General features: G+C 43.7%; 1 protein-coding gene across 4 annotated transcripts in view; it reads left to right on the plus strand.

The window, feature by feature from the left end:
• The window catches only part of LOC113993404 (cytochrome P450 20A1), a 16,187-nt gene extending 2,451 nt beyond the window's left edge, over nt 1-13,736 (plus strand). For 3 of the 4 annotated variants that reach the window (XM_039387997.1, XM_027731480.2, XM_027731481.2), the window contains exons 4-13: nt 3,967-4,112; nt 4,794-4,961; nt 5,624-5,702; nt 7,095-7,210; nt 7,626-7,680; nt 8,964-9,084; nt 9,882-9,993; nt 10,621-10,685; nt 12,523-12,612; nt 12,783-13,736. In XM_039387997.1, coding sequence (XP_039243931.1) covers nt 3,984-4,112; nt 4,794-4,961; nt 5,624-5,702; nt 7,095-7,210; nt 7,626-7,680; nt 8,964-9,084; nt 9,882-9,993; nt 10,621-10,685; nt 12,523-12,612; nt 12,783-12,933 — 1,086 coding nt within the window. In that variant the 5' untranslated portion in view covers nt 3,967-3,983 and the 3' untranslated portion in view covers nt 12,934-13,736. Of the gene's footprint in view, nt 1-2,028; nt 2,615-3,966; nt 4,113-4,793; nt 4,962-5,623; nt 5,703-7,094; nt 7,211-7,625; nt 7,681-8,963; nt 9,085-9,881; nt 9,994-10,620; nt 10,686-12,522; nt 12,613-12,782 lie in introns of all 4 variants that reach the window. The other variant, XM_039387999.1, reaches the window with a different exon arrangement.
• The last annotated feature ends 281 nt before the right edge of the window (nt 13,737-14,017 follow it).

The raw sequence follows: 14,017 nt of genomic DNA on the forward strand, positions 1-14,017 counted from the left end.
GCCCCTGAGCAGGCAAGTTCTCAGAAGTGTTCTGAATTTGGGAGTATTTGAATACCAGAGAAAGATAAATACAGTACCTGGACGTACATGCAGGAAATTAAGTGACCCAGGCCACTACAGACTGGGTCACTACATCCTGCTATGCCAAGGACTAAACATGTATTTTTAAGCATGAGGATGAATAGGATGCATGTTGTATAATTAGAATTATAGACAAGGAAAGTGATAGAACTGTGTTTTTGTTAAGGTTTCAGTTCAGAATTTGCTTGGACACTGTGTGGGTCATCATAATGGCATAAGAGAGATGAAAGAGGAAGGAAGGGTGGATTGTCTTGGCAAAATGAAATACTGTGTTGGGGAGGTTACGTACTCCCACTTAACATTAGCATCTTGTCCTGATGGCATTATGCTGGAACCCTCTGTCACCACAGGGAAGGAGAGTGAGATGGTTATCCCTGAGAGCTGGGGTAGCGGGAACAGGAAGAGGAGGGGAAAAAGCAGGGTGCATGAATTGCCCTCAATTCAGTCATCACACGGCCATGGATGAAAAAAGAAAGGGTACATTGAGTCATGTATTTTCTGTAAAGAGAGGAAAACATCTAGACTGTTGCACAAGATGAACATGAGCCAGACCTGGAATCCTGTGTGTGGCTCTAACCTCTGTACTCTGGCATGATGTTGAATAAAACAAGTGCAAACGAAGGCTGCCAGTGTTATCAGAGAAGTGGGAAGCCAGTTGTGCAGAAGCCAGGGAAAGTGTGTTCAGCCTGGCAGAAGGAAGAGCTTATGGGGGGATCCTCATAAAGACAGCAGCAGCAGGCTTGAGAAGGAGGGTTCTCATGATCTCAGACCTGAAAAAGCAGAGATATTAGTTGTATCAGTACTTTCCTTTTAGCATGGGTGCTTGTCAGAAGTGCTCAAATTTTTTTAGAGGCGATGACTTTTACTGGTTGTATTTCCTGAAGTGTTGAGGTATAAACAAACATAGCTGAGTAGCTGTAGCAAAACCCTTCCTGTACCATTTCTTATGGAGTGAGAATAGGGGTTGTGGTTGCTCTAAGCCATGAACTGGCTCTGGGCAGCTTGCAGTTTTGTTGGAGATGTGGTCTTGCCTGTGTCTCTTCTATGCACACAGTGCTGTGGGACAGGAAGCAGCCCACAGTGGACTGCATTATATCCAACTTCTGACTCTTCAGCCCCACTTGAACACCTTGCCATCTGACTTCCTCAGTCTGCTGGGGTGCCTGAGGCCAGAGCTGCTTTTCATAGATGCCTGCCTGTTGGTTTCCAAGGTTGAGGTGTAGGGTTTGGCTCCCAAGTATCATACAAAGGTTCTTCTCAACTCATGTGTGTGTCACAGGTATGGCCAAACTTCTTGGAGACAGAAAGAGAGAGAGGTGCATCTCAGATCAGAGCCTTGAAGTTGGACTAATTGCATTCATAGTTATTAATATTTCCAATACCAGGAGACTTTTTCCTTATGCTTAAAACAGTGTTTGAAATTGGTATATTTTCATGGCCTCTTAAAACTTGTTGTGATTAATTTGCAAGGAGAATTCAAAGGAAGTAAAACTTTGCTGCTGATACTGGTGATTCCCTTGAGTGGCTCTGGGGAAGGAGTCCAGGCCTGCAAAGAATGTGGATGTGAAGAGGGTGGACTAATGCAGGATTGCCAGGAGCAGTACGTTCAGACACCCACTTGAAAAACTCCCATGAGTTGATGTTCCATTTTGAGTGGGGACAATGAACCTGAAGCACATTGAATGCTGGAGATGGAACTATGGGTCCTGACCTGTCTGAGCAGAACAGCTTCACTGCTGTTCTGGAACCATTTGTATTGTGTAGTTTCAAAGATCCTTTCCATCTCTGATGTCCAGTTCTGCTTGGCATCTGGCTTGACTATCCAGTTAGATCTTTTCTCAGTACTTGCAGTGGCATCCAGGACAGCACTCTGAGGTTCTTGGGATGAGGGAGAAGACTTCCTTGTAAATGAATGGATCAATCAAAATTTTTATATGTTTCACTCAGAGGACTGAAAATGTAACCCTGGAGATATTTTCAAGACAAGGAGAAAGGAAGAAGTCTGTGAAAGTGCTGGCAGAACAGAGCTCTCTCCAGAGACAGTTTGTGCCTTGTGGAGTCACTGGCCTCCCGCAGCTGTGGAGAAATGGCCATTTCCCAAATGGTGCAGAGCCAGCCCTCAGCAGAGGGCAACCTGGGTGCTGCAGCCCTGAGAGCACAGCAGTGAGTGTATCACTTGTGTGGGACTGCCAGTTTGGACTAAGGACAAGGGGAGGAAAAAACGGAGCCTGTGGCTGATCCAGCAGCTTGCTCTCATATGCACCAGGAAAACTTTGCAGTTCCAGCAGGTGTTGGTGTTAAGCATCCTCCAGCCTCTCTAGATGCCTCTGCTTTCTGGATTTGCTGTGTGGGCTTTACCACCTGCCATCTGTCTTTCTGGCTACCCAGCGTTGTGCCAAGCTCTGCCAAGGCCAGTCGGCAGGGAACTATGGCATGAATAGCAGCAGCCAGTCCATGACAAAGTACCTTGGAGGAGGAATTGTCAGCAGCAGCTAGAGTCACATAACAGCCTGCTCCACGTGGAGAGCCACAGGTACCATCTGCTGTGCCAAAAGACACATGCTCATACTCCTTGTAATTCTAAGTGGGAAAGAGGGTGAGATCCAGAGCTTAAAAACATTGGAAGGGAAAAGATGTGAGAGAAAAACATTTAGGAAAGATTACCATATTCATGCCTCTGGCCTTGTTAGCTGCTTTTATGCCATTAGGTAGTAAGTCCTCTGCAGGTGGAATTGTCTCTTGTATGTTTGTCCAGTGGCATAATGATCTCTGCAGGGAATCCTAGATACATCCACAGCTGGGAGAGTCATATGTGTCTAGCCCAGCCTTGATGTTTTCTGATGCCTCAGAGGTTTCACTCTCCATCTGGGAGAAATAAGACTGTGATAAACAGTGACAATATCCCTCTTGAAAACCCTGATTGCTGCTTCCAAATAGTTCCTTAAAGATTCTGCCAGTTCTGCAAGACCCACTGAAAGGTTTACAGAAAGGGAAAAACATATGCCATGCTTTTTTGCACCACTTTAGCAAATATATTAAATAGAAGTCCCTAGTGGTGAAATTCGAAGCTAAAAATCTAACTGAAGTGAGTCATGGATATGGAAGTTATGTGGTTTTGTCTAGTTTGTACACTGTTGCAAGTGTCTGTGTGGAAGGAAGATGGAAAGAAGGCAATTAGCAGTAGAAAGCATTCTATAGCTTACTGGGGTACTGTTTTCTGTAAGAGCTTCAGAGCTTCTCTGCTGGAGGCAGCCCTGACAGAGAGGCAGCTGCTGGTTTGGGAAGAGCTCATCAGCAGGGAACTTGGTGCATGTGAGAGAAATCATGGAGGAAGAGTAGAGTATCAAATAAGTTTTTCTGGGGCTGTGAAGCAATGGAAGGAGTGCAGAGAGCAGCCTCTGGCTACATCTCTCATGTGAGCTGATATATCCTGAGTGCACAGCCTTGATCACGGCAGGAGGGCACACCAGATGTGAAGGGGTAATGTGCTAAAGGGGCTGCAGGTCAGGCTGGAGAAGGGGAAGGACCATGCTATACTCAATCCTGTCACCAAGGCAATGGCACAACCACCTGGGAACTGGCAAACTGGGATTCTAGAAGCTCTGAAGGCATTGTTACTTAAAGAGTTACTTAGTAGAGCCAGCAGGCAAGCTCTGCTGGGAGAGCTGATCACAGGATGGCACCCTGCCCCAGAAAAGAGACCTTATGAGGTCCCAGCCCACACTGAGCAAGAGAAGCTTGACACCCCAAAGAGAGTGTTCCTAGGGGAAGGAGCTGTGCCTTGCTCACTGCCCAGAAGTAGCAGCACCCAATTAAAGAGGTTGCTGTTTTCATCAGCCCTGTGTAGTGTGACTTTTGAATGGTGTTTCCTCTATTTGCTTTCAGTGGATCCCTTTGAGACAATGCTGAAGTCCCTCTTGAGATACCAGTCCAGCCTGAATGGGGATACAGGAGAGAGCCACATGAGGAGAAAGCTGTATGAAAACGGTGTGACCAAGTCCTTGCAAAGTAACATTGCTCTCATCCAGAAGGTGCATAACTGCCTTTGTACAGCAGAGAAGCCCTGTGTGTCTCACGGGGGAAAGTTTAATGAGGATGATCACTAGGATAAAGGACCTGCATTTCAATTAGTGGTGGAACTATAAGCATCTGAGACAGCAAACAGCCCCTACCTGTTCAAGCATGGTGTGAATATTTGGTTTCTCTTAGCTCCAATGGGCCAGGGGGAAGGGCTGAGCTTGGTTCCTTTTTATGCCAAGATACCAGATGCAGTTAAAGATATTGCAGCACCCTGATTCTAGATATATTTCCCAGGACAGGAGGGAGGAGCAAGGAACCAGCTATTGGGACCACAAGCAGGTGAAGAACTGTTCTGTTGATTTAGTCCAGCATCCAGAACATGATGTGTTTTCCCAATCTGGAGCTATTAGTGTTAAAGGGTTTAAGGTTTCTTTTGTGACAGATGGAAAAAGAGAGGAGGATAAGGCTGCCTTGTTGGGAGAAAACCTTGAAAGAGGCAGAAGATTTGAGGCTAAAATGTTACTGTTTAGGTTAACAAGGGAAAAAAAGCCTGGAAAGAGTGTAGCTTCATGCCATAGCCGTGAAAGTGTGGTCTGCCTTCAGAGCTGCCTTACGGTGGGAATGTCTCCAGGGGGTGTTTGGTAAATAGACTGCTGATCTTACTTCTAACTAATTGTTCATTCCCTCTCAAGCTGTCAGAAGAGCTGCTAGCCAAATGGCTCTCCCTTCCCGAGTCACAACATGTGCCACTCTGCCAGCACATGCTGGGCTTTGCCATGAAGTCTGTCACGCAGACAGCTATGGGCAGCAGCTTTGAAGACGACCGGGAAGTCATCCGATTCCGCAGGCACCATGATGCAGTAAGTGTCATGAAGAGCCAGGAAATTTCCTATTATATTTTTCCAAACTAAGAGCACAGAGCTTGTGTGTGTGTGCAGTTTAGTACAAGCTACTGCTGAGACTTTAAGGTAAGAGCTTGAGGGCTCTGCCTCAATTGTCCCAAGCTAAAATAGTTAGAAAGATTGGAAGTGTTGGAATTGTTTCTAAAGGATCCATGAGTATCAGGAACCTGGATCCAAAGGCAGTTGGGAGATCTTTGGTACCTAAGTCAGTTAAACTCTCTTTGGAGTGCCAGTGGAACTTATTTTTGAAGATCTTCTGAAGGCTCTCTGACATCGTGGAGAAGACAAAATCTGAGGAGATCTCAAGCTGTACCCACATATGAGGATGTTAAATCTGCTGGTGGTAGGGCAGGAAAGAAACAGTTCCATCTCCCGTTTAAGATTCCCATGCCTTTTTCCCCTACAGCTGTAATTACAGTTGTTTCATTTCCACTTAAGTTCAGCTATAATAGACGTAGTATCTGAAATGGGACGTGGTGTCCTAAAGAGAAGACCAGTTCCTTGTTCACGGGAAGTCAATTTTATTTGGTGTTTTCATTTTCCTGAGTAGGGAAGAATAGAAGAGTCCCAGCAGTGTCAGCCTGTGGTGAGTGATGGTACTGTTCTCTCTCTCATTTCAGATCTGGTCAGAGATTGGGAAAGGTTTCTTGGATGGGTCTCTTGACAAAAACATGACTAGGAAGAAGCACTACGAAGATGGTAGGTTCCTCTCAAAATCACAGTTTTCCTCCCACTCTGATTAATACTTAGGAATTAGCTAGTCTATGAAAGCACTTAATTTGCCCAGCTGTCTTGCCTTTTCTTCAGAATTGGTCATCATGCCATAAGCTACCAGATGTGTTGTACTTACTCTCACATAAGATCATTGTTTTGGAGTTGAGCGACAAGCCTGCCATTACTTGAGAAGTTTGTAGGACTAGAACTCTAGTTCCAGGCCTAATTCTAGGGTCTATCCAGTCTGAAGAGTGATAGAGGTGAAGTATCAGGGTATGCTTGCTCCCTTCCTATTCTGTTCCCTAGTGTCAACTTTTGACCTCTCTTGGAGGCAAGCAACTGTGCTAGGTGGAGAGAGATGGAGCCACTTGATTTGGCCTGTGTGGGCATCCATATGATGCACCTTTTGGGGAATGCGCTGCCAGACAGTCACTCACAGGCTGGAGGACACAAGTACAGAGGTGCTGCTTTGAGGGATACTTTCCATGGGATAGCCTCTGATGTGCTCTTACAAGGTAACATGATTTTCAGGTCTGTTATGGCAGTACTTTTGTTTCTCATATATTTTATAGTAAGTAATTTTATTTTTTGGTTGTCCTGTCTTTTTTTGATCTTAATAATTAAACCCTTTCAGTATTGATTGATAAGATGTTAAACAAAAGTAGCTTCGATCTGGAACTAAGGATTTGCTTGTAAATCCTCCAGACTCAGTGTTTCCTTGTTCTTGGATAGTCTTCAGTAGGTCATTTAAATCAGGCAGCCAATGGCATCTAGGTCCCTAACTCCCCTTGGTTCTCACAATAGTTACCAGGAGTTGGGCACTCAGACAACTTCAGATGTGTGGACTTGTTGTGCCAAAACCCTCCCACATTTTCCCCACCCTCCTCTCTCTGCCTATGCAGACTCTTTAGCACAGAGCCATCCTCTTGCTCCATGCCTGTAGAACCTCTGGCAAAAGGGGCACCATCAGTGGCTGGAGGTGCTGTGGTACTGTAGTAATTATAGCCCTCCAGGTCAGGTAACCAGTGTTATGTGGCTCATACATGTTTTCATGGAGGCTGATTAAACATATTCTCTGATGGTTAAACATTGTGATTTGACTTCCCCTTAAGTGATTTCAGCTCATAGAGTGCACATCTTGGTTATACCTGTAAGGATGGCTTTTTACAGGCAACCTGTGCTATTTGATTTCTACATTTTCAACTAAATTGGAGATGCTGCCTTTCAGATTGACAGTAACATGTAACAGAGGCTGCTTCTGTAACTGAGCCCAGCAGGGACAGCTGGTCTGAAAATCTGCTTGAGGAGACGGATTTGCTTCTCTGCAGCACCAGTATGACCAGATTTTAAAATAAACATTTCTTTTTTGTTCCAAAGCTCTGGTGGAGATGGAATCCGTCTTAAGGAAAGTTACAAAAGAGCGCCGAGGCAGATCATTCAACAAGCATGTCTTTGTAGACATCTTGCTGCAAGGGAGCCTGAGTGACCAGCAGGTCTGTGCAGCTGTTATATCATTACACAGTAATGGAGTTTTGATAGATGGGCAACTCATTACATTGTAGCCTTTGATTAGTGTAAGTTATTGCATCTTGGCTCAGATTCTTTACTAAAGCAGGATTTCTAGTTCTTTTTTCCACTCCTACAATGTTTAATTGCATTAGACTTTGGTAGCTTTCCTTACCACTGCTTCATAGCTATTTTTATAAACCAGAAATATGTTAATATTAAGCGTGTCTCACGTGCAATTCCAGTGGAATTTCTACAGAGAGTTCAGTCCATGTCTTCTAGATTTATATCCTGCTCTTTGCACTAAAGGGATTTCATGTGCTTGAGTGGAGAATGTGCCACTTCTTTTTTATCTTTACAGTCTTACAAACTTCAGTCTCTGAAGTAGATTTTATTTCCTAGATTCTGGAAGATACAATGATTTTCACCCTGGCAGGATGCATAATCACTGCTAACTGTAAGTACAGATTGTAGGTAACTTCCCATCCTTACACTTGGATGCCTAAAACTCTGTGTGATGACATGAGACTTATCCTAGGCTAATAAAAAGTTGTATTCATCATTTTCTTTCTCCTGAACTACAAACATATAGGAGAAGCTAATTTTTACATCAGACTCTTGACACAGCCTCACAGCTACTGAATTGAAACCAAGCTGTGTTTGACAGCCTTCCCAGTCTTTTGGTGAACCTTGGAATTTCTTCCCATTGCTTTTTGCTTGCACTCTTAACCCCAGATAACTGATGCTACATTTGATGAAAAAGCATCAAAATGTATAACCCACAAAGATCATGTTGTAAAATAGGTTCTGGCACATGGGAAAGAAATTATAGTAGAATGTTGGAATCTGCCTGGCCACTTTGAATTTCTGGAGGACAGGTATGTTTCATGTATGGAGGACATTCAAAGGAGTAATCTGGGATTTGTGCAAAGACTGTGGCAAAAAAATACAAATAAAAATACTAGCTGAAGCTGTGTAAAATGTCTTATGATAAGGGGATGGTTATCTGGCCCTGTATCTCAGCCAGTGGGGCTGGGACTCCAAAGAAAACCTCTGAGGTGCATCTAGGTGTGAAACAATGTAAAATAAATTAGGCAACTATGATAATACTCTTCCTCAGGGAATATCCTCTGCAAGTACTCCAGGAAGACTGCATTTTAAGGGGCTTGAATACACATGGATTCCAGATAGTTCTCACAGACAGACATTTTTGAGTGCTAGAAACATTTCTTTGTAGCTTTACATCCTACACACTTATTTCTTATGCAAGGTTTCTTTTTCACTCTGCTGTTGAAGATATCTTGAGTACTTCATAAAAGAGATGTAGTGGAGACAAGTGCTGACCAACCTGCTGCAGAGAGTTCCTTGTCAGGAGCCCCGGGCATTGTCTGTGCCAATTCATTTCCATGGTTGGTCTAATAACCCTGATTCCCCAGGGCTTGTTGATCTGTATGGTTCCTTTGCCAGAGCTGAGGGACTGAATGACTTAGTCTCCTGCACAGCTCCCTAAGCTCCTCACAGCATCAGAAAGAGAATTTTAGCTTGCAGGGTCTCTTACTACACAGGAGTTCAGCTCTGTTCCTACCACTGAATACAGAATCAGCACAGCCTGCTGTGAACAGAGGTCACCCTTTTTTAGGTCAGAAAGTAACGTTGAAAATACAGGAAGTAAGAAAACTGAATGCAGGTTGTAAAGGATTGAATATTCTGGGTCCAGTCTTGTCTTGATTTCTTCCCCAGTGTGTACCTGGGCAGTCTATTTCCTGACAACCTCAGAAGATGTCCAGCAGAATCTCTACAAGGAAGTGGACCGCATTCTGGGGAAGGGACCAATTACACTTGAGAAAATTGAGCAGCTCAGGTGAGTCCTGTAGAAGGAACTGCAGAGGAAGGCTATGTCATGTGGTGTGGGACAGGGGTTTCACATGGAACCTGATGCCTAGCCTACACTGGGCCAGGAGAAGGCATCCAAAAGCTACTCCCTTTTTTTTTCTGGAAGCGATCAAACCAAAGGATGACTTGCAACACAGAGAGAATCTGCTGTAGGACTCCAGACATGGGGACCAAGGTGCTCATTTCAGGGTGTCTTTTGAAAGCCCTTTAGGTTCATTGGTAGAGGAAAGCCCTGGCTGCCAGGCCAAAATTTGTTTGCTTAACTGTCTTGTTTGGTTTCTGTCCTAGTTTTCCAAAAGTAGAAGTAATCAGTCATTTTCCTGGTTAGATTCATGTTCGACATATTTAGAAAGAAAACATGGACTAATCTTCTTTTCAAAGGACCACTGGATGATGACTAGTCAACAGCATGCCTTTATTTTTTGTGCATCTGTTGGTTTAATTGGGTGCATTTTGGTTTTGGACTAGTGTTAGGGAGTATCAAATGTGTGGGTTTCTTGCTGCTTCTTATATGGGTGAGAGAACCAGGAAAAGGGCTGGTGTGTCTGTGCTTTTTAGCAGTTTTAGTTTGGTTTAAAATCTGAAAGAAGAGAGATTTCGATAACCTTCCGTAAAAGCTGTTAATGAGATTTAGTGCTTCTTGCAAAGCTGGGACTCCTTGCCAGAAAAAAATACAGTAGGTGACTCAGCTCTCCTTGCTGCCACAAGGATGTGGACAAGCTTCTCTCTGGGAGGGTTAAACTAACCAAGTGTTACTGGTTGCAGGTACTGTCGGCAAGTCCTGTGTGAGACAGTGCGAACAGCAAAGCTGACTCCCATTGCTGCACAGCTGCAGGAGCTGGAGGGCAGAGTGGACCAACACACTATCCCCAAAGAGGTAGGGCCCTGCTGGGAGCACTAGGCCACTCCTTTCCTGTAGGGGGAGTTTGCTGTTTCCTCTTTTTCCCGACTAGGGGTGAGGCTGGAAGACCGTTTCTTCTGAAACTGTTCAACCTGAGTAGCTGTTCTGTTATCTGAAAGTACAGTTTAGCTCAAAGTTTGCCTGCAGTTCCTCTGCAGGAGAGGCTCTGGGAATTCATGTTCTCTTGCTGAGCAGATTTGCTTCCAGTTCTGGGTCTATCAGAGATGAGTAATCTTTTGAAGGGGCTTATAGGCTCAGTTGTGCATGAAAGAACATTGTTTAAGGCCTGATCATATCACTCATCATATCACCTTCCATTGCAGAGAATAAAGTAGCCCATACATACACACTAGCAAGAGCAGAGAAATGGGGTCAGACCCTCTGTAACCACTAACAGTCACAGCATGATTCTTAGAAGTTAAAATCCTAACATCTGGGCATGGATTATGGAAATCTGTAGATGAATATAGCATAATTGTCTTTTTAATCCACCTAAATATGAGTAGTCTACAAAGTAATCATCATCCAGCAGAGCTGTCCAGAGGTGTCTTTAATTGTGCATTTCTTTCTGCTTTGACATAAATGTCATAATTTTCTTTGCAGACACTTGTGCTTTATGCTCTTGGTGTGATGCTGCAGGATAGTTCATCTTGGCCATCACCATACAAGTATGTAGAATCAACTTATTGCAACTAATTCCTTTCCTTTTTTAAATTAGATCTTAAAGCACAGCCTTTTAGGCTGCAGGGCCTGCCTTAAGCAGATTTTGGAGATGAAAGGCAGTGTAAGAAAATCAGTTTATTAAGGTTTTGGTTTGGTTTTCTCCATGGATATGCTTTCGGAGCAATTAAAGCCATGATCCTCCCATGCTCCAGTCTGCCTGTGTGTGTGTGTGCATTAGAGTTTAATAAAAACTTTTTTTGTGCACACACAAAGAGCTTCCCTGGAAAATGCTGGTAAATTCTGTTTAAGGTTTTCTGTGAAACAGTGACTTGAATGGCTTTGGAATCACTGCTTGTCATCATGAAACAATGATACAAGAGAGGAAATGTCAGTCTGAAATTTTTGTTTTTTCAGGGGGAAGGAAAATGCTGCCTCATTATTTCTGTCTGTGAAAACAGAACAGGATCCAGGCCAGTGTTTTGGAGGTTAAAGAAAAAAATTGCTGTAGCTTCCTGTGGCCTCCAGGTGGCAAATATTAACGTGTATCTGACTTACTTCACTTGGGCTGGGAAAAAATGTGGGTCAGTTATTCTAGACAGAGAGAAAAGACAGCCGAGATTTAGGAGAAGGAATAGAGCCTTTAGAACAGCACTTGTCTGGTGCTGTGAGTATACCTCTTAGAAAAGGCTCAGGCACTGATGCACCACTCTACAAGCACCTTGGCAGGCATTCCCTGCTAGGATAGGACACGACAGTGTTTAGGTTTGCTGAGGCCTCGTGGGAGAGACAGTGAGGACTGCTATAAACATTGTGTTTATTCCAGGAAGACTGGGGTTGAGCCTGAAGTAGATGTGTATTTCTGTGACAGAGACAGGAGATCAGCTCTGTGTGATGCTTTCACCTATCTACTGTACAGAAACACTGTGCATAGCTGTTTGCCCTCCGTATTTATTTGCTAGGCAGCTCCATTTTCTCTCCTATTATATCTGTAATTTGCCACTTCAGGAGGAATGTAAGTTTGATGCTGCTTTTCCTGAGGGTCAGCACCCACATGCCCTTTCACCTTGTTAGAAGCAGAGCTTGGATGTTTAGGCAGGGAAATAAAGGCTTGAAGAATTAAGCAGAAAGGTTTAGCAGAAAGGGAAAGAACTGTCTTCCATCCATCCATCTATCCATCCATCCATCAAATTTTCTGTTTGGAGGTGTTTTTTTTGTAACATTTAAATTGAATTATATTTTGTTAGTCTCCCTTGTTTTAACTCATGCCAGCCCTGGATAATAGTTTTCTTACAGCTTCTACCATCCTAAAGCTGGAAACCATTTTTCTCACTTGAATGAGTCACCGTCTTCCCTCCCCCAGCACATACACATACACACACCAGCTGCTTGAAGAGAAGTGTGAGAGGCAAGGAGAAAAGGGAAATATTTTTGGAAGTGAAAAAGGAAGGGACTCGGAGGGACAGAGGGAGGGAGGCAAATGAGATTGCGTGTGCCCTGGAGGGGAATAGAGGGCAGGTAGCGGCATTAGCTCAGCTGTGTACTCAAGCTAAATACCCACTGCTGAGGGGTAATGCACGTTAGTTCCAGCCCTGTCTCACACTAACTGAGTTTGTCAGCATTTTGACCAAGATGGGACACAGCTGACCAGCTGGGAACATTAATGGAGTGGATGCACAATTGGCTTCATATGTTTGTGTGGAATTACGCAGCACAATTTAGAGAGAGCAAATTAGTGAGATTCTGTATTTTGTTGCCAGTTTCTTACTCGAGTGTGTGCCCATGTTTATGGGAAAAGGGTGCTGTGCCTGAACAGAAAGCCTTAGTGTATTTTGTTTTTCATAGGTTTGACCCAGAGAGATTCAATGAGGAATCAGCCATGAAAAACCTGTCCTTGTTGGGTTTTTCAGGAAGCCAGGAGTGCCCGGAGCTGAGGTGAGCATAGGAAAGGGGGTCTTTGTGAGTCTCTCTGGCAGAACAGGAGAGGAGGTGCTTTCAGCATCTTCCTGGTACTGCTGGGACAACCTGTCCAAGCTAGCTGTTGTCCTTTGACACATTTACATCATAGCAAGGTTTTTATTCTTTTCTCCTGATTCTTCCCTCAGGTTTGCCTATCTAGTGACTACAGTCCTGCTGAGTGTGCTGGTAAGGAAACTGTATCTCCACCCAGTGAAAGGACAAGTCATGGAGACAAAATATGAACTGGTAACCTCACCAAAGGAGGAAGCCTGGATAACGGTGTCCAAGAGAAGCTAAGAGGAAACAAAAGAAGGGTTTGAAAGTGCCAATAGTGAAGTTCTGAGCAAGGGTCTTAAGGAGAATCGTGCTGGCACCATGTTGACTCAGCCAAGGAATTTTACATCCAGTTTTTTTTACCTTCCACATTCTTAAGCACATGCCTATCTTGGGTACTTTTTCTAACTCAACCAGTAGTCATATTAAAGTAGATTTAATCTGTATGCCTTTTTTACATTTGCTTTTGGATTTCTGGCCAAATCATTGCAGAGGAAGCAACAAAACCTTTCAGTGATATATGTATGAACTATTGGGTATCAGCTAGTCAAAGACCAGCCCCTTTCCAATAGCAACCAGAGCTGGATAAGAGTGCCTCTGTTATCCAGTGGAATGCTTCTTCATGGATCCTAACTAGATAAGATCTTGGAGACACAAGGACAAAGCCTTTCTCTATATATAGGTATTTTTATTCAAAGTGTCTTTCCTTCCCTTGAGCTATATCTATAACTGTCAAGAAGAGCAGATACATCTTGTGAGAAGTATGTGTGAGTGTGAGAGAGAAAGAGAGAAATAAAGTGGGGTGGGAATTGCACCAGTTCTCTTGCTGTATAATCTTGGCATGCTGTGGGGTTGCAAGAGAAAGAATGACTGAGAAATGCTAGTAAACCAAGAGGAATAAAATTGATTTGGCCCCTGAGAAAACAGAAGTATCAGTAATAATATAATGAAATTAAATAAAACCATAGAACAAAGCCCTGAGAAAGGGATTCTCTATCCTGAAAGTTCTGAGGGCAGTGTCTAATATAATCTACATCAGAAGTTGACAGATGCTTTCAGTTCATTCAGCACTGGGTCAGCCTGAGATTGATCATACAAATGCTGGAAAAGCAGAGTGCTGATTTTATAGAGCTCTAGATTAATGTTGTACTTAATAACTTAAAAGCCTTTCAAAGAATCTTTTTCCTCCTCCAAAATGGGTGCCAGCCAAAGCAGCATCAAGTGCTGCATGTTCACATGCTTTTCCCTACTTCTTTCTTTTTCTTTTGTCCATCACAGGACAGCTCCTGAAAGATTTTTCAGAGTGCCACTGAAAAGGCTGTGAAGC

Source organism: Pipra filicauda, unplaced genomic scaffold (assembly GCF_003945595.2).
Source record: "Pipra filicauda isolate LSUMZ 115617 unplaced genomic scaffold, ASM394559v2 scaffold5_size6683894_pilon, whole genome shotgun sequence".
NCBI classification, from domain to species: Eukaryota; Metazoa; Chordata; class Aves; order Passeriformes; family Pipridae; genus Pipra; species Pipra filicauda.